Source organism: Rhynchophorus ferrugineus, unplaced genomic scaffold (assembly GCF_030347505.1).
Source record: "Rhynchophorus ferrugineus isolate W39M unplaced genomic scaffold, kcgeb_rfMv2 rfM8, whole genome shotgun sequence".
In the NCBI taxonomy this organism is placed as follows: domain Eukaryota; kingdom Metazoa; phylum Arthropoda; class Insecta; order Coleoptera; family Curculionidae; genus Rhynchophorus; species Rhynchophorus ferrugineus.
Window position 1 is genome coordinate 32,402,648 of NW_027472587.1, and position 19,844 is coordinate 32,422,491.

Sequence of the window (19,844 nt, forward strand, 5' to 3'; positions counted from 1 at the left end):
TTTTATTGCCGCCCTGTCGCACAGTTGTGCCTGTGTAAACCCAGTTCACTGTAATAATCACCTGTATAAACCCGGATTATATTTTCGGATTTATTTTGGAGGCGAATCTTGAACAAAATTCCTTTTTCATGAAAATCAATTTCTCTTTAATCAGTCCGCTAAAAAAGCGGTTGTAATTATTTCGAAAAGGCAGAATACAAACAGAAACTGGACTTGTTGTTGCCACACGAATTAAACCAAGAAGTATTGGTCCGATTTGCAGAGCATATACTGGGAGCTGTACCACTGTGCCCAAACCCTTTAATTCGAATGTATATTCTGAACGTAATTAGTAGGACAGTATTTGTGTTTGTTTTGGTATTGCATCCAAATTATAGTCCGGACCTGGCATCAGATTATTACAGTTCCCGAATCTCGCGAAGTATTTTGTTGATGGAAAATTGGCCTTAAAAAAGATCTGTGAAGTCGAATGTCTCGGTATTTTGACAATGAAAATGAAAGGAACAAGGTCTTCTATAGGAGAAGCATAATGGTATTACCTTTAAAGTGATAACAAGCTATGGAACGAAACGACGCTGTTTAAAAAATAAATTTTCTTTAATTTCATACAAAAATAATGAATTTTTTTCTTCACACTTAATATTTATTGATATTTCAAGAATATACAGAAATTAGCACTCTTTGGTTGATATTATTTAAACCTTTTTAATAATCTTGTATCAAAAACAGTCGATTATTGGTCAATAAAGATGTCACTATTGTCCATGCCGTTAACATTTTTAACAGTAGTTAAAAAATGTCATATTTCTTGGACCAACAAGTCATTAACGATGTGTGTTTCAATGTTGTTGTGATAGGAGACAATGTTCTTATTTCATTGTCATTAGCCCATTGATTAGCTTTGTAATTATATTGGTTGCTTGTAGGTAATTTTTGTTAAATTTTTCTCTCATAATGCTGCCGAGCCAAGTAACGTGTATTCACTTCACTTTAGGTAGGTCCACTGCAGGACGGATAGTCACATCTGTTGTGCCTTTATAAACAGTCACTTAAATAATCGTAATAAAAAATAGATCTTTTCAAAAGGCATCTTTTTAGAGTTTGGAGTGTATTGAAAAAATACGCCTCCATTCTACGAAGGTTGGAACCGAACCTCCTACTGTTGCGATAGTCGCTGGTTCGAATCCTTCTGGGGCATGGATGTTTGTGATTGTAATTATCTTTAAAGACAACAGTGGAAAATCTGACAAGAAATAACCACCTCAGTTACGCCAGTAAGACCGGATGTCTTCCGGGATGGCCTCGAACTTGGTCACTGGCCAGACGGTACGCTTAATGCCGAGGACCGTGGTTCGGAGCCCACATGTTAAACTGTAGGTCCAGTCCAGATAAACCCTTTTTAATAAAAAGGAAACTTTAAAATGCATATAAGTAAAACTGGGTAGGAGATAAATAAAACGAAACGTGATCCGTACGATGTTTTTTTTCTGTTCTTTATTGGTATCCATAACATATATAATTCAGGTTTACAGTTATCCATCAACGTTCTCAGTAAGAGTTATAAGCTCTGTATTTGTTTTTTAGTCAATAATATGTGTAAGCGTACGCAGGACTAAGGAACTTCGTTAGAAACCAAATTCCGGGCCGGCCCGACGACCGTCCCCGCCCGCCACGGAAATACTTCGACCTCAACCAGGTGTCAAAATAAGAACTAGTTCATGTTACATGTCATAGAGAAGGCAAACGGTGCGAAAACATCGAGGAAAGCCCGGGGGCGGGGGAAGGGGCCGTCCGCTCCCTCGTCCCCGGGTCAGATAGGAATCAAACAGTCTAACGATTAAGATCGAGATCGGACGGCAGCGTCGATCTCTCGTACACTTAATAACCTAAAAACACTTAGAAGTTCTCTCCTAGGTTGGTGACTTTATCGGAAACAAAACGAGGTGCGGGCGACGAAGGGACGGGCAACGTCCGTGATGGCGTGCGCGCCCTGTGATCGAAACGTCTAGGTGCCGTGCTCTGTTCCCGCCCCGTCATCGCCCCCGAACTCAAAAACAATAAAGTCTGCAGGTCTAAGCTAACAAATTCATCATTATAGCACAGTATTAGGTGAGTGTCACCAAAATAACAGATGTTTTAAAAAGATTTATTCATCAATAAATCCATCGAATATATGAATACGTTTAACATTTAAATACAGATACTGTTTATCGATAATAACAGGAAAATAATCATTATTTCTCTCATTTTTCACCACACAAACTCCCCCTTAAGATCTAGGTAAATAAATAATATAATAAACTACGATAACAACAAAATAATAATAATAACAAAAAAGAATGATTGGATTTGGTGTAGGATAGTTAAAACAATAAACAAAAAAAATGAGCAAATTCTAGGAAACAACCGTTACTAGTTATGACGTAACAACCTCTAGCAACACAAATTCCTCCGGTCCCTTTTGATTGTCGATTGGCATTGACTAAACGTTTATCGTAGGAATTTGTCAACAAATCCGCACGGAATCCGCCGGAAACAACAGACCGCGGAAACGCAAAGATCGCGAATTGTGGTTTCCACAAGGAGTTCAGATCTAGTTCAGTCATTAGAATGGGCTTAAAATGGCATACGCAGGAAATCAACGAAACTAGAACAACAGTTAAAGCACAACCAAAAAGTGTCGTTAGTAGCTTCGACTTCCTCCGAAAAACAACAGACCACTCTCTGTGAACAGTGAGTCTGCGTCTTATAAAAGGTGAAATGATGTGATTCAGTCATTTAAAGCGTTAAAAATGGCATTTTCAACATGGCTCAGTGTGTTCTATCTTACTGTTTTTTGCTATTTATATAGTATTTGGTAGGAATACAACAGATCACGTCCCTAAAAATTTAACAGAACAACCATAACACATTGGAGCATTATTACTTTCTGCCACTTTAAAAAATCAACAGATTATCTAACTCATTCATAAAATATATTTAAACTGGCCGAACAAACAAGATTTTTTCATACAAACCAGTAGTCTCTGAAAAATAATGATACTAGATATTATAAATATATAAAACTTTTTTTTAATCAAATTATTTTCCTACACTAACATTGTTTAAAACTATATTTAGAATAGATGATAAAATTTTGATTTCCTCGGCAACAAGTAACAAATCACACGTCATCATTGTTGGAAACTATTTCCCAAATTCAACCTGCTTGGTTTCAAGATAGATTCAAGATTCCCAGATATTTAGAAAAAATGCCAAACTGATTTGTAGTTGTGTTGTGGGAGATTCTTGTGTTGTTCATACATACTTCATTAGTTTATTAATTGTGTTTAATTTTGCTGGAGTATGTTTATATGCTGCTTGTTATAACTGTTGAATTCAGTAGAACCAAATTAAAATTGCATGAAAATGTTGGTGAATATGGAACGGATGATACGAAAACAACTGTTACTAATAATACACAACCAAATGTTTGATGCATTTTCACAAGGAAAACTTGTTGTTTTAAATGGTGTGTTGAACAAATATGTATTATTTAAAGCGTCATGATGAGCAAATAGTAGGAACAACCGTCATAATTCCATACGCCATAAATCTAGTGTGTTGTGTTTGCCGATGACGGTTTAAGTAAGGAAAAACAACAGAAAATTTCCTCGCGGCATCAGTCTTAGGTCAACGCTTATGGCACTGTTTCGACTTCACCTCAGGTTAGATCACAACATTTCGAATGACTAATTGAAGACCGTCTTCCGCTGTTAACAATCCCGTAAGGAGAAAAATAAATACAGAAGAACGAGAACACCAAACAATAAATGCTTATCGCTTTCGCACGCGCTCTCACACACATCCACGCACGTTCATATACACACGGACGACAACAAAATTATAGCTAAACAGAAACGGAAAACTCCGACCAGCGGTTTCTCTCATTGTTCTCTTATATATTAAAAATCGAAACACATAAGATCTCAAAACATCCATCCTCTCTTCCACCGACATGCAGGGCCCCCTGCCACACCTGCGCCTACTAAAATTGCAAAAGTATGGCAGCAGTGGTCTTTCTTGTCGCTACTAATATTTATAATCGTATAAATGTTTTTGGATCTACAGAGGTGTTTTACTAAGGTACACTCACATGATGTGGTTGTGAAGAGAATTTTATTTCGACCACTTTTGTGTCCTTTGTTTTTATATCATAAAATTACAATCGGAGCAGTTTACTTCGAGCAACATCAGGTACGGGGAAAGGGGCCGGTACAGGTGGTGAGAAGGGAAGTCAGTTACATTATTTACACAATATATTATTCGACTAGTAATGGTAAAGTGATATTGATACACGTCAGGAGATTACAAGTAGAAAGTCCCCCTCCCTTCGCCCCATTACTACCATACTCATTACTTCTCCTCGTCCGACGATGTCGGGAGGGTCGTCGATTATAGACGCTCTGGAGACGACCGCTTGGCTACCAGCCGAGGGCAGAAGGAAAAAGTTGAATCGAACGAAGAACAAACGAAAGAAAACCGCCAACAGTTCAGGGGCGAGGGGTGAGGACGGGACGGCGGCCCCGCCCCTCGCCGTCTCCTCCACCTCTTCCTCCTACTTTTGCTCCAGTGGCAATGCCGAATAGCGAGTCGGCCGTCGTCTTTCATCGTATATCTTTGATGTTCTGCTTTGAGCCGAAGATCTTGAGCATCTGGTCCTCGTAATCTGTGATGTTGCGCTTCATGATCTCCATGCAGGGCCCCAAGAGACGCTCGAATGCCTCCACGTCCAGGACTGCAACAGGAATAGGAGAGATCGTTAATTTTAGGATTGATTGAATTACATAATGCGAGTGGTGATACTTACAGGCGAGTTTGACGTCGCCGTCCGCGAAAGCTGATGCGGCTCTTGGGCGATGTGTGACGAGGGCGAGTTCGCCGAAGTAGCCGCCTTTGGAAATGCGATTGATCTCAATCTCCTTGCCGCTGTCGTCAAGCACGCTGATAACTACCTCGCCGTTTTCCACGAAATACATCCCATCAGCTGCGTCACCCTAGAAACGATATTGAACGTGGTAAAAATATTTAACGGGCTGGCCTTTTGATCGTCATTACGACTGCCATTATTGTAGTGAAGTAATCGTAGCGACTTTGAGACATGTCGAATTTTACTTCTTAGTATAGCGGAGGATAAAATACCCAGAAAATATTATCCCAGATGTTGAACACGTGCGGAGTACTAGCAACGTTCAACGTTCGGTAAATGATAACGAAGATATGGCAACTCTGAGACGTTGATCTGGGATATTATTGAAGGGTACTTTAGATCATTCAGCCACTATTGTTCAGTTCAAACGTGCCACCATCGACTGCCCAAGCGTCTCTTCAAGTAACACTGCGCCGCTCCCTTTTCATTTATTTGTATTTCATCACATGTTATATTAAATCAATAAATAACGGTCACATCATGTAACCAGCACTGTTTTATTTCGTCTTAGATCCATTTACCGAGCCATATACCCTTAAATAATACAGAATTTTTCAATAAGGCCTGGTCCGATATTTACATGGAATGAAACAAACTGTGTATGAGATTCTAATATTTTTTTATTTAATAGACTTATGTATGTATATCGAAAATACCCAATTACCGGAGCAAATGACTTAAAATGATTTAAGGGTATTAATATCACAAAAATTGGGATTTTTTAAATTTAATGCTTTTAAAATTCCAGTTATATTAATAGTAAATAATGATATTAATAGTAGGTGTAGTAAATAAGTTGTAAATAAACAAAACAAAATTCGTCAGCCAGTTCATTCATTACGAAAGTGGCTATACGTCTCGCTGTTAAGTTAGCTGTACCGCTAGAGAGCGACAATAAATGTGTAATTTGGGAGAGAAAAACTAAAATGGAATTAATAACGTTTAAGTAAATTTCAACTCATCAGTCAGAAGACATTGGGATGGGATGTGGATACCACTCGGTTCACAACGCAATAAAACCAGCTGCAAATTGTATTTTTGTTGCATTTGAATGTATATATGTTATATCATGTGACTGTTAGTGGCCCTGGCTACGGTAAGTATGTGCCAGACGAGACGAGGTGTGGTGATGATGAATGAAACGTCTAAACATAGGTAGTTTGGTTTATATTAGAATAGATTTACATTGTCAGCGTCGTTTTGTAACGCCGTTCAACGAGCCCTTATTTCCTTAAATAAAATAGTTTTTGAAGTAAATTAATAGTTTCTGTGTCTTAAACCCCTTTCCATTTTATAAATTATATTATTGTAAAAAATAAATGATGTAAAATCATTTTTCTACATCTACAGAGCTCGACTAGAATCTTTGGAAGAGTTCTGTAATTCAACACATACAAAATATCTGAAACTGTTTAAAAAATGTGGATATAAAATATAACTATGTAATCTATAATAAAATCTAGTACAATATACATTGGTTTTCTATGTAATTCCTTGGCACACTCTGCTTACAAAAATAAATTTTATCTACAAAACATAAAGATCATGTCTCTTGGGATATATACTGATGTATTTATCCCCTACTCGCCTTCCTTGTGTATTCATGCAAGTACAACAGAACAGTCGTAATAAATTAAGTTGTAAATTAAGATATTCTAAGCATATCTAATGTATAAGATATAATTAAGACATGGTTTCATGAAATTGAAACTTATAGATGAATCTCAAAATTAAAGTTGCTAATTACCTTAACTAACTAACTTACCGTGTTGATATTAACAGGTCAATTGAAGGCCTGAGACATATATGGCGCTTCTAGAATTAAATTCATGTGTTTTTAGTTAGCCCTAACCCTCAAACGATGCGTGTATACATTTGACAGCTGTTGGATCATTGTTTGTGAATTATAGCAGTTTGAGTGAAGCAACTTTTGTTATTGTGAAAAAAATGGATAAACAGGTATTTCGCGTGTTCATAAAATATTGCTTTTTGAAGGGAAAAAATACTAGAAAAAAATACTGGAAGCAAAAACTTGGCTTGATGCCACTGCCCCAGGAAAATCAACTGTCAAGGATTGCTATGCTAAGTTCAGACGTGGTGAAATGAGCACCGAAGACAGTGAACGCTGTGTACGCCCAAAAGAGGTTGTTACCGACGAAAACATTTAAAAAATCTACAAAATGATTTTGAATGACCGTAAATTGAAACTGAATGAAATAGCAGTCACTCTAAAGATATCAACTGAATGTGTACATCATATCATTCACGAATATTTTGGTATGAGAACGCCCTGTGCAAAGTGGGTGTAGCGCGAGCTCACTTTTAACTAAAAACAACGACATTGATAATTCGGAGCACTGTTTGAAGATGATTAAGCGTAATAAACCCGAGTTTTGCGTCGATATGTGACAATGGATGAAACATGGCTCCATCACTTCACTCCGAATCAATAGATAATCAATAGTCATGCGAGTGGACTGAATACGATTAACCCCCTCCAAAGCGTGGGAAAACGCAACAGTCGTATAGTCTGTATTTTGGATGGGCATGGAATAATTTTCATTGACTACCTTGAAAAAGGAAGGACCACCAACAACGACTATTACATAGCGTTATTGGATCGTTTGAAGAACGAAATCGCCGAAAAACGGCCGCATTTGAAGAAAAAGAAAGTGCTGCTTCACCAAGACAATGCACCGTGTCACAAGTCAGTGAAAACGATGGCAAAAATCCATGAATTAGGCTTCGAATTGCTTCCTCATCCACCGTAATCTCCAGATATGGTCCCCAGTTACTATTTCCTGTTCTCAGATCTCAAAAGAATGCTCGCTGGGAAGAAATTTTCGAGGGATGAAGAGGTGATCGCCGAAACTGAGGCCTATTTTGAAGGAAAGGTCAAATCGTACTACAAAAATGGTATCGAAAAGTTGGAGGGTTATCACCCTTAAAGGGAATTGCGTTGAATAAAAAAAACAATTTTGCCAAAAAAATATGTTTTAGTGTAGTACGCCGGAGACTTATCAATTGACCTGTTAGCAAATGAATACCCTGAATTTTTTTAAAGCCAAATCTTGGATGTTATCTGTAACAGTAACAATTCGGATTCAAAATTCATATATGACGTTTCTGATAAGACATCAAAATAAGAATTAAAAACCATTTAGATTTGACGGTTAAAAACAAATGCAAACTGAATAATTACATAATGATCATTAACAATGATAATGATAGATACATGGCTCTTTATGAAAATAGAGATTCTAGTGGAAAATATTTTGATTTGGTCTAAAACAAGAAGTTTTCCAACTAGCATAGAATCAGAAATATTAAATGAATCTCACACCTAACAATATATAAGATATGTATAAAAAGAGTAACAAACAACTAATCATATATTGTTTTGTTTATTATATTGATTTAGTAGTGTTGAAATCGATTTGATATTTTTTATTACAGCTAATATTTTTTCTTGAAAGTTGGTTAGAAATTTTGTTTTTAAGATTTTAGGAATTTTAAAAATTGTGCTATAAGTACTCTCCGGCTTTTATATTGTGAATAAATGTGGAATAAATTACTAAAACTATTAAAAAAGCATTAATTAAAAATGTGTTTTATTATTCCCTGAAATCCCCCAATTAACCAATAAAAGGCCATAAAACCACGACTGCATTACTAACCTAAATGTATACCTACAATTTCTTCAAATTCCGGAGATACCAGAATATCGGAATTTATCTCAAGGTGAATGCCAAATATATGTCATTATAGATGACATATATCAGAAGACTGAAGCCAATCAAGCCACATGAACTTGTATAGTGTACAAGTATTTCTCTTAACTTTAGTTTAAGCAATTATTTAATTCTAATTTGGGAAATACATTCTGATATATTTATCCCGCACTCATATTGCTTGTGTGTTGGTGTAAATACAACAGAACAATAACAATAAATTAAGATAGTACTAAGCATATTCAACGTAAGATGTAATAAAAAAAGGACAAAGCTGTAAGGTCGGTTGCACCTTATAGACTTGTGATTACAGAAATCAAGAAAAAGTGTAGTTATAAATAGGTTAATAGGTAGTTATGAAGTAGGAATATTGGTGATGAATTAAATCGTCACATGTAATTAATCACATAGTCTCTTAAAATTATTGTTGATCACAAATACCCATTTTAATAATAAAGTGAATGTGCTGCCTAATCGTATATATTGCCATAGTGATTAGACGTCAGTGACTGGATAATAGATAATAAAAGATGCCACAGTCAGAAAATACACTATACAATAATATACTGTCAACATCGAACCGTCCTTATTGAAAAATTTCATAAACAACATATATTTCTTTCTTATTTGCGGCAGTTCCGTTTTTTAAGAATATTAAGCAAAAAATCGGAATGTATTAGATTTCGTACTAAACTTAATACTATTTCGAACCTGTTTGATGATGCGTTCTTCGTCCGCGAAAGTCCGAGGAACTAGGGCGTCCGCTAGGTTCATCCTTTCATATGCCTGTAAGGTTTTCAGCATGGGAACACTCTCTATCAAAGTTTCGTACATCTTTCGTTTTTTGAACGCCGATTTTAGTAAAATACGCCTGAAAATGTCAAGTATTCAAAAACCAGACGCAGAGTGACTCTTAGGCGATTTACCTGAATGTTTGGCGATCCATCGCCCATAAAGAACCCTCGGTGGCCGCTTTTATAGTAGCCGCCCTGGGCATGTTGTACAAAAGGGCCAATTCTCCGAAGGAACCCCGGTTATCGTAAGTGTGAATGTGATTGGGCTCTTGTCCAGGTTCGCTGGCTACCAAGGCATGAAATATGCCACTAGAAATAAATACAGTTACATGAATTCCTAACAATAACAGTATATTATTAAATTAATAATTACAAAATATTTTATGTGTGTTATCCGTTAAAAAGTCAAGAGTTATACGGAGTAATCATAATTGGGTTTAATCCTAATCATTCAATTAAGTAGATTATGTCAAACACAGTAATTTGATAATTTCAATTTAGAACACGACAATCGCATTTACTTGTATATAGTTTGGAATTAGACGGTCAATTAATAGATGGAATTTAGATATGTAATTCATATTAAATATTTGATATTTTCGATATTGGTTGGGAAAGGTTAATTTTTATATGAAATGCCAATATATTTTACTAAAAATTTTTGGTTGCTATTTGTAATTTGAGCCTATACTAAATATTCTTATGCTCCATCTAATCAATTGCAAGTTTGACCTTCAGAACGTTGTTTTCACTTTCGACTTGGATCAGGACAGAAGTTCATTGACTTATTTCAACTTTTGGCGATAAAGCCACATCCTTGGCCACTGTGAAATGTTGGTATAAGGAATGTATGCTTAGCTGCAGTTCGTTCAGGGACGAAACTCCTGAAGTCGGTCCAAAATCTGTGGTATCATACAATATTGGTACTGCAAGTTCGTCATGTGCGTTAGCGTGAAACTGAGTCATTTTTGGGTATTAGGATGACAAGCATCAATAAGACATTGCATCTCGTATAATTTGGTAAAAGCTCAAAATGATGTCTCTGTCAATTGGTGTAAAGAAATGGCTAAGAAATACAATCGCGGTGTATAACATCTATATAAGCGATGAATCTTGGATGTGTACGTTTTCCAAAACGAGCGAAATTCGATAAAAATTATTTGTGCGCGAAGCACTTAGCTACGTAGAATTGTGATCGAAAGGTTGAACTGATAGGCCATCCTTTGTACACTCCTGATTTGGCAACCAATAACTTTTTTTTATTACCGCATATCAAGAAATTTTTTTTCAAAAACCAACGTTTTTCGGTACCTGAAGAAGCCGTTGATGCTTTCATAAGAATGTTTTAGAGGAATCCCAATCAGAGTGGAAATATTGTTATGAAGATTGGTTCAAGCGCAAGCAAAACTGTATTGATCATCATGGACAATATTTCGAAAAACATCAAAGTTCATTTTCGTTAATAGATTACAGTCTTATTATTATTAGGCTTAAAATATAAATAGCAACCCTCGTATAAATTTATATTAACACATTAATTGAGTAATATATCGTTAATTAAAAAATTAAATGTGGTCAATTTTGACAGAGATATTTATAACAATATAATTAAATATAAACAAACATTTACACACGCAACATAATAAAATTAAATATAAAATAGTTCAATTTTATGGAACTTTCAAGCCCCGTTAGATATTTTAGCAACTGGATTCATAGCGTGGTCCCCAAAATACTGATTGTATCGATTGATTACACACGATTAACAGTAAAGTATTAACGGTAGATATCGATTACAATATCAAATATGCAGTTCTGCTGCTCTAATTCCCGTCTCGATTAAAGATAACTATACGCATTTAAAAAAATATTAACCGTAGTACCTTTGAATGACGTAAAAGTTGTCACCGTCGTCGCCTTGTTTGATAACCAGCTCATCTTTGTCCACTCTCCTCTCGAACATGGCGTCCAAGACTTCATTCATCTGCTCCTTCTCGAGGGACCTGAACAGGAGGATGTTCCGTACTGCCTCGGAGAGTCGTTGCCTCTGTTCGTCCGATTTGGGGAATATTGTGCGGGTACCGTCGTCATCCTCGTCCTCCTCGGGATCGTAAGTTTCGGCAAAGACCGACTTCCTGCGATTTTGGAAACGACCAACCGGGGGCTCTGCGAACAATGTTAACATTAATTGATTTGAATATAGCATAACATCAGTTAGGGATATCGACCACAGAGAAACCCTATCGCTTTTGTATCAAACTTTTTCTGCCCAGCTCTATTCCACGCAAAACTCACGTTAAAGGGAAATGGGTGGAAGGGGTTGTAGAAAACCCAAGACAAAAGTTCGATACTCTGCTTCGAAACCCTTATGTTTCTAATATCGATATATCAATTCATATATATAAAATTCTATATATAAAAATTCAATATTCTCATTTGCAACAAACAACTACTGACCTTTTGCTTAAAAAAAATATTGGCCCAAAAAATATCGATATATCGACCAAAAAAATAACAGCGAAAAAATTTTGAAAAAATCATAATATATCGATGTTCTGTGTTTTCTTAATATAATTTTGCCAAAAGTTAAAAGAACTAACATTTTACTGGATCGCAGATATATTTATCATGAATCTTTGCAATTTACTTTAATTTGACAAACGATATTGATTCTTGGTAATAAAATGTGTAATATAATTACGACGTTGGCAGAGGAAATGCATCAGAATGACCGACCCAGTAAGACTCGTCTAGATGGCGTTTTCAGTGCCTGGCTAAAAAGGTTCAATCAGTATCTTTTATCATTCATCGAATTGACTTTTTGGAGAGATTTATCAGTCTTAACGCCACGAGCTTTCTTAAGGGGTAATTTACCCAAGAAATTTGAAAAAAATCGATTTTTTCTGTATTTTCAAAGTTCAAAACTCTACTGTATCGATTTACTTCAAATTTGGTGGGTTTTCTCTATATAGTCTATTAAACGTTATTTTGTACATAAGTCATCTAAATATGTGACGTCAAAACGTTGCAATGTCTAAATATTCGTCGCAAAATACTAATCTAAATAAAATAATTGAACAAAAATGTTATTAAATATAATTTATATTAACATTATAGTACACCTAAAAACTACAGTTAATTATACAGCCACAATAGTTTATTGGTTAGAGTTATAACCTCTTATCATTATTGTTATCAAGAATTTTGCATACGTCCGACAACTGGACGACTCTGACAGGCTCATTCGTCTACGCGTTCGAATTAAGCAGACAGAATTGAGTCTCTCTTTAACTGAAATAATATGAGAAGGAAAATATTGTCTTATTCTGAAACGAAGTTACATAGCGGTAAAAAAAAAACTTTGAATAGACTATACATTCTCCTATCGCATCGAAGTAAAAAAAGTCAAAAAGATTTTTCATCAAATTACGATTGTCGTAGAATTTTTTAGCATTCTTTTTGACATTTTCACACTTTTTTTAATAGTAAAAATCCAAATTTTGTTATTGCTTAACTTGATACGATTAACCACCTTCGTTTTTAGATGCCAGCTTATAATGTTGGTTTAGCTGCGTCGGAACATGTAACAGAATCAATCTATAACATTTGTGTTAGTATTGGTTGGTATCAAATGTCTACAAATTTCAAACGTTTGTGATAATAATTATATTTAGAACCGGCAAACGCTGTAAATCAAAAGTCCAATTTGATGTGGTAATAACGTGCCGACGTCATAAATTTTGATGAGGTGCATTGCTGTTTTATTGGATAGCATACCAAATTTTACTGAAAGGATTTATATTTTATATTCTTCTATTGTATCAAAGTAAAAAAAAATTAATGAAGTTTTTCGGCTGTTCAAAAAAACGCCAAAGATACCATTTTTCAGCAATTCCAAATTTTGTTATAATTTGATACGATAAAAGAATATATGGAAAAAGCTCACTTGAGACTTGTTGAACTTGAGATATCAACCGTCTCGAAAAAAGTGGTTTGGTAAAAAAATCGTTAAAATTTCGTCTCTAGATGTCTTACAGTTAGATCTTCGAAAATAAATAAAAATTTAAAAAACACTGTTCAAATTTATTCTTAAAAAGTTATAAATTATGATATGAAAAAATCGATTTTTTCAAATCTCTAAATTAAAATAACTAGAGTACCCCCCTAATACAAATTTTATTTTAGTTTATAAAGTTAAGGAAAATCGCCAAAAAAGAAATCTAAAAAAAAGATTTAAGGGGGAACTAACAAGAGGATTAAGATATTATTAATAATTTTTACGCATTAGAAAACCCATTAGACATATATTAAAGCAATTAATCGAAAATATTGCTTTCAAATTTTGGAATCTGTCCTCGCAATAATAAGATGTCCATAGGAACCATGAGACCGGCCTCGGTCCGGAAATTCCCTCCCGCTTATATCGATAAGTTCAATTCAACGCTTTACATAATCCCAAGAGTTGGACCGCTTTGGCGGTCAGGAAACGAAAAATAAATCGATTCGGTCGTTTTGTTTGTGTGTCCGCGAATTCGGGATAGGATCGCCTTGATATTGTTCGGATTTGCGGCTTGGCTCACCCGCTCATTTGGCAAGTTTACAACGATATCCGACAGAATTAAGCGTGCACATATTTTATTGGATCGCGTAAAAACCGAAAATAATAACTGGGTGTTTTCTGATAGAGCGCCAAGTGTGTCTCCGTCCATATATCATCAACAAAGAAAACATGAGTGACTTCTAGGAGTTATACTATATAATCAACTCGAATCAATTAACATAATGGTGAAGGTGCTGTCTAAAACTATTTAAACAAGTTTAGAATTTTAACGTATGATATAAAAAGTTAATTAAAATACAGTATATAAGACTACAACGTGACTCTCGTGAACTGCCATGACACACTGAAGAACGAGCCATTCAGGTCAGCTGGTGCGATTATTACGAGAATCTCGAGGAACAGAGATCGATATTTATATATAAATAAGCGTCGGTGAGCTTCTGTCCTGTCGGAATATCAAGCAACATTAAATTCCAAATATAATATGAAAAAGGCCCATTTTAATTACACTTCAAAAGGCTATACCAGCTGTTAGTAGTTTCGGTAATAGTTAACACTGTGGTGAATTATAATGAGTGTTCCAATGACATTAAATATATTTATTTAAATCGTAAAAACGTCATTAAAATACTACAGTGTTGTTCAAATATAGTCGAAATACCTTGAGGGGTATAGGAAATAAAATATAACCACGTTAATTATTGTACTGCGAATAATGTTGCAAGGTGGTGCCAGGTGATTTTTGGATAACATTAAAAATCGATCTTTACTAAAAGTGAACGGCTCATCCAGAAAACTGTTCCATAAATATTCTCCCATCGATTTCCCGATCATTTTTCCACAAAAAAAAACAATTCGCTTCTTTTTTATTCCGTGACGTAACTTTGAAATATTTGTATGTTATTTTCGATTCGAATCAATTTGGCTTGTGTTTATATCACCAGCACTGGCCTTCTCTAGTGCCAAGAACCGTAAATTATCGAGGGAATGGAACATATCACTTACCTTCTTCGCGGGACAATGTCGATTCGTCCGGCGACAAGGTGTCGGAAGGTCCGGCGCCCTCCAACAGTAGAGAGGTGCACCGGGCTTCTCTCAACCTGTTGAAGTAGTCGGCGGCATAAGAAACGACGTCGCCAGGTTGCTCTAGGAGGTAACTAATTGTGAACTCCAGCAAGACTTCCCTGAGTTCGTCGGGAACCTGTATACGGGCCCCCACGCTACCACCGCGGCTCATACTTCCCTCCTTCTTCGTAATTTTGACTTGAATTTAGACACACACTGTTCCGAAAATGCTCGCGAATATCACTGAGCCACTGTCATGCAGGTCGCGCCGTCGATGTTTATTCTGGATAGTCACAGGACCAACAAAATCGACCTACTTCCGCTCAGGGACACTTCGCAGTTCCCGCTCAAATCACTGGACCACTAGACCGTTCACTGGTGTTTCATCGCTCACCCTCCTTCGGTTCAAAGGCGTTCCTGATTAAATAAAAAAAAGCGAGTTCCTTCGCTCGATCAATGATTAATGATCGGTGAGAGCAGCTATGACAACTGACAGTTGCATTGACAGCACAGGTGGGAATGGAATACGTCAGCCGACGTTGTCGTTGTTCCTAATCGCAAATATTTTAATTTATATAATTGCGATACCCATCAGTTCCGTAGATATTTAACTTATTATTTCAATCTTCTGCTATCTAATCACGTACAAAAATTACGTAGTTGCCGCAAATGTAGAGGCATTTCAGTTTAACTTGATAGAGAAAGAGGGTGGAAAACGAAGGTCTGACAACTTTCTACCTGCTGTCAAACTCACCGTTCGATAATGATATTCACGAGTAATGATGGATGCGTGGGTTGTTTTTTAATTGCTTTTTTCTATTGCAGCCACACCTGAAAAAATTTTAATTTCAAAACAAAATGGTTTTCGGTATAACGATCTTTATTCTTATAGAAAAATCCACATTAATGTCGGGTGCATAAACCTAGAATAACTTAGTTTGGTTTGGTAGTAGATGATAATAGTAATCATAATATTAATATAAAAATAAACACACAGCTTGTTTTAAACAAATTACTTAAACCTATAAGGCGTAAGGTAGCTTAACAATAATTTAAAAAATCAAAAGGAATTTTAAGAGCAGACAAAAATTTCAAGTTTAGTAGGATATTTCTTTCAAATTCATAATCCCTTAGTGTAATTACCATAAGTTAAAAAGCCTTTTGATTTTTCCTATTTTCTACGGATGTCATAAATATTATCTATATTGCTAGACCATAAACAGAAACAATACAAAACATTGTCTTGTTTTCCCAGCGTACTGTACAGCTCCCATCTGTATTGTTGTCCCAATAACAGGAACTAGCAGTATGCAGTCCGGCTCCATTTTTCTGCATAATTGTACAGGTTACTATGTATTTATATGGCTTCATTAACTTGGTTAGTTCAGATGTGCAAGCCTCTACAACTGCGGTGGTCCAATTGTTTACTTTATTTTGTTGATAACTGTTGCCTCCTATAACAGTCTCAATTGCATCCTTGATGATTTTACTTACATCGTCGACAACAAATTGTCCTTCTTCCTGCAAGTCTTGTTCAACTGTTTCCTGGGTAGTTTTTTCCATGGTCTACAACATAACCTATAGTGTATTTAAAGCCAAATTATATCCGCTCATTATATTTCAAAAACGAAACTTACAAGTTATCAGCACCAGAACCTCTAATATATTTCAGAAATTCGCTCTGCTTTAGTTTTATAAATAAAAAGTAAACGACTTTTAAGCCGTCAACCTAATTGTCAAAAATGTAGGAGTGGTTGTCATTCGTCATAACCACACAATTTTAACTTTTAACCTACAAATTGCTGGATTGATTTGTTTATGTTAAAACAAACTTTATATATGTACACTTTGTGATTGATAAAAACTTTATGTAGTGCTTGTAGAATCCGGAATCGAAATAAAATGTAAGTTTCTTAGAAATTTTATGGTCTTAGTTACATGAAAAAATGTAATCACGTTGTTATTATATTTATACTTTATTAATACAGTTATAAAATTACATTGACAACAGTACTCCTGGATTTCCTATACATTTGTTGTAAAATCAAAAGGTTCAAAATCTATCCTAATTTGTTTTACTAAATCATCTTCTTGATCCTTTTCCACAATGCAATCTCTATAATCTATTCTATCAGGTTTATTTAATATGGGGCCTGATGCCAATACTTCTCTTGCAAAGTTGAGAGGAAAATTCATAGAGGAAACCACTGTTGTATACAAGATTGTGTTATCTGGCAATTCTACAGTAAAGAATGGTGTTTTGGGAGGAATTACTTGATCTAAACGACTTGATGGCTCTAGACTAGATAACTGGAAACCTTGAGCATCAGACTCATCCTAACAGAACAAAAATGTCATATATCAATTATCTGAGTCACTGTAAATATTGTTAAAACAGTTTACCATGAATATATCTTTTAATTCTCTGGTGGCCTGCTGTGGAATTGGAACAACCTGTAATTGCATGTGAGATGTTTTATAATTTCTTTCAAAAAATACAGGAACTTTGCCATCTTTAGAAAAATATTTGTGCAAGGCATTCTTGAATTTTTCCATTTCCTTTTGGATGTCATCTGTGCAGGCTAGACTGCTTTGAAAATGTGTCATAGGGCTGATTAAAAAATGTTCTTTCACTAGACCACCTAAATATAATTGGCATCTGTTATTTATGCAAATTATCAAAACATTAGGTACTTACCTTTGGCTAGAGCTAAGTAAGAATGATCTCCAACACTAACTACCAAATGTTTTTCAAATGTTGGGCTAGCCAAACAAAACCAACACTTATTTTGATCAAATTCTACCTTTTGCCTTTTGGGTTTACTCTTTTTTTGATTGTCCTCCATAGGTGCATCCATATCATAGAAATATTGTTGACCGTTAGGTGCATGTCTTTTTTTCTTTGTCTTGAAAACTAGGAAAATGGTTTATTAGCATAAAGCAGATTAGTAATTTATCGTGCTTTCAGTACCTTTACTTTCAAGCTCACTCAAATTCAAAGGACATGGAGTTTCATCTGTAGTTTTTTGTAGTAGATCAGATATTTTCATTTTATCCATGGGTGTAAGATTTAAAGCATATAACCATTTATCTTTTTTTGGGTTCCCTACCCTTGCCAAAGCTGCAATAAATTATTTATTTATTTATATATATATATATATATATATATATATATATATATATATATATGTATATATATATATATATATATATATATATATATATATATATATATATACATACATACATATATATATATATATATATATATACATATATGACTTGCCTATAAATCTTGTAGCTATTTCCATATCATGATCTGTTAAGCTTGGACACCTGAAAGGTGATCTTTCATAGTGCATTCCCTCAAGGCCACTAATTATATATCTGGGCTTCAATTTCAAACACAGAAAACTGATCATTTCATTTTGCTGAGTAACAGTGATATTTGCCTGTTAAGGAATTTAATATTTTTAGATGAAAACATTGATTGGCTTGATTAATTTATACTTTTTTCTCGATAATACCGAGGGGCCACTGAGATGTGAGCAATATGTCAACACCTTTAAAGGAGGGATTTCCTTTTAGAACTATGTCACAAAGGCTGGATATATCAGTCTGGTTATAGGTCCACAACTGGTCTTGTGTTTCGCAAGTAACTCCACTAATGTAAGCTATTTTTAAGCCTTTACTGTCTGTAAATATACCTCTCTTCCCTAGAATTTTATTATATTTAAAAATTGTCAATGTAATCTATATCAGTACCTAAATAGAATACATTTGTACAAAGTTCATGGTGTTCATCGTTGTTTGGATATAAATTAACATGATCCTCCTTATTTGGTCCCAAAATGTAAGTGGGTATTGGAACTAAAAATATAGCAATGCAAAAGTGAAAATCTGGGTCAATTAAAATTAATTTAACATACTTTTCTTGTCTCCAATTTTATAGGGGATGAATTCCTTGTTGTTGATGCCAAAAAAGTTACCAACACAAAGAAGTAAATCGAACGGGCCCGATTTATTATTAATTGTATCGACCCTTTTAAACAAAGCATCAAATTTTCCTTCGACATCACCGCACAGTAATCTAAAACGAATTATAATATACCATTTATAATGAACCTGTATTGCATCGCGATAGCTATCAAATTTGACAGCCACGGTAATGCTCGCGCTATAAGTGAAATTCTAACGGAATTTTTGAAAGAATACGTGGAAAAACGCGCCTTCATTTGCTTATAGTTCTTGTGACTCTTCATAGTTTAAGGTAGGTTAACTTACATTTTAACTTTATTTGACATATTCAGTTTTTACCGCAAATCTTAATACATAAAAATATGTTTGTTTTTTTTTGTAAAATTTTAGTTTTTACTTATTAAAGTGCATTATGTAATATGTGCATTTGTTAATAAATACAATCGGGTTAGTTGTTACCGTATAGTCTCGTTATATTTTGAATAGAGGAAAAAAGTGCGGTTATCTTATTCACAACTGGATATTGGAGAAATAAATAAATTTTACAGGAATCTGTAAATGCGCTAAGCGTCCCTGAACTGCTAGGGCGGAAAACTTGAAAATATATTAACTAAATATAAACTCCTTGTAATTTGATGATAATGATCACTTAATTGTAAATTTAGGTAAAATGATTTAAATGTGTTTATTAAGTTGCTTATAGATAGATATAGTCTGATAAGGTTATATTGAAATAAAATTGAAGT

The 19,844-nt window shown here is 34.9% G+C and overlaps 4 protein-coding genes across 6 annotated transcripts in view; 1 reads left to right on the forward strand and 3 right to left on the reverse strand.

The window, feature by feature from the left end:
* Positions 1 to 1,468: 1,468 nt before the first annotated feature.
* Pka-R2 (cAMP-dependent protein kinase type II regulatory subunit) lies at positions 1,469 to 15,619 on the reverse strand. The gene is made up of 6 exons (XM_076411856.1): positions 15,061 to 15,619; positions 11,378 to 11,660; positions 9,627 to 9,803; positions 9,412 to 9,571; positions 4,850 to 5,036; positions 1,469 to 4,777 (listed from the first exon to the last, which is right to left on the reverse strand). The coding sequence occupies exons 1-6, from the start codon at positions 15,290 to 15,292 to the stop codon at positions 4,647 to 4,649; spliced, it is 1,170 nt and encodes a 389-aa protein (XP_076267971.1). The 5' UTR covers positions 15,293 to 15,619; the 3' UTR covers positions 1,469 to 4,646.
* A 363-nt stretch (positions 15,620 to 15,982) lies between these two features.
* Dlc90F (Dynein light chain 90F) lies at positions 15,983 to 16,905 on the reverse strand. 2 transcript variants are annotated; one of them, XM_076411859.1, is made up of 2 exons: positions 16,758 to 16,905; positions 15,983 to 16,698 (listed from the first exon to the last, which is right to left on the reverse strand). In XM_076411859.1, exon 2 carries the CDS (start codon positions 16,681 to 16,683, stop codon positions 16,321 to 16,323), a length of 363 nt encoding a protein of 120 aa, XP_076267974.1. In that variant the 5' UTR covers positions 16,684 to 16,698; positions 16,758 to 16,905; the 3' UTR covers positions 15,983 to 16,320. The 2 variants fall into 2 exon arrangements, with proteins under 2 accessions (XP_076267974.1, XP_076267973.1); XM_076411858.1 differs by having other exon boundaries at positions 15,983 to 16,686; positions 16,758 to 16,904.
* Positions 16,906 to 17,077: 172 nt separating this feature from the next.
* LOC143201009 (CWF19-like protein 1 homolog) lies at positions 17,078 to 19,622 on the reverse strand. Of its 2 annotated transcripts, none has more exons than XM_076411852.1 (9): positions 19,405 to 19,622; positions 19,050 to 19,210; positions 18,886 to 18,990; positions 18,631 to 18,836; positions 18,407 to 18,572; positions 18,092 to 18,241; positions 17,819 to 18,034; positions 17,524 to 17,762; positions 17,078 to 17,457 (listed from the first exon to the last, which is right to left on the reverse strand). In XM_076411852.1, the coding sequence occupies exons 1-9, from the start codon at positions 19,422 to 19,424 to the stop codon at positions 17,146 to 17,148; spliced, it is 1,575 nt and encodes a 524-aa protein (XP_076267967.1). In that variant the 5' UTR covers positions 19,425 to 19,622; the 3' UTR covers positions 17,078 to 17,145. The 2 variants fall into 2 exon arrangements, with proteins under 2 accessions (XP_076267967.1, XP_076267968.1); XM_076411853.1 differs by having other exon boundaries at positions 18,092 to 18,226; positions 19,405 to 19,620.
* LOC143201013 (cytochrome c oxidase subunit 5A, mitochondrial-like) overlaps positions 19,204 to 19,844 on the forward strand; it is a 72,686-nt gene continuing 72,045 nt past the window's right edge. Inside the window, exon 1 of the mRNA XM_076411857.1 lies at positions 19,204 to 19,390. The gene's annotated coding sequence lies outside the window, so the exon portion shown is untranslated. The remainder of the gene's footprint in view (positions 19,391 to 19,844) is intronic.

Excerpts from the sequence above, each read along its gene's own strand:
- LOC143201009 (XM_076411852.1), bottom strand. The coding sequence starts at position 19,424 with ATGTCAAATAAAGTTAAAAT. Across the intron at positions 18,573-18,630 it reads TCGGTATTATCGAGAAAAAA|GCAAATATCACTGTTACTCA; the intron begins GTATAAATTAAT and ends ATTCCTTAACAG. Across the intron at positions 18,242-18,406 it reads AATAGCTACAAGATTTATAG|CTTTGGCAAGGGTAGGGAAC; the intron begins GCAAGTCATATA and ends AATTTATTGCAG.
- Dlc90F (XM_076411859.1), bottom strand. The coding sequence starts at position 16,683 with ATGGAAAAAACTACCCAGGAAACAGTTGAACAAGACTTGCAGGAAGAA.
- Pka-R2 (XM_076411856.1), bottom strand. The coding sequence starts at position 15,292 with ATGAGCCGCGGTGGTAGCGTGGGGGCCCGTATACAGGTTCCCGACGAA. Across the intron at positions 5,037-9,411 it reads AAGAACGCATCATCAAACAG|GGTGACGCAGCTGATGGGAT; the intron begins GTTCGAAATAGT and ends TATCGTTTCTAG. Across the intron at positions 4,778-4,849 it reads CGGCGACGTCAAACTCGCCT|TCCTGGACGTGGAGGCATTC; the intron begins GTAAGTATCACC and ends TTCCTGTTGCAG.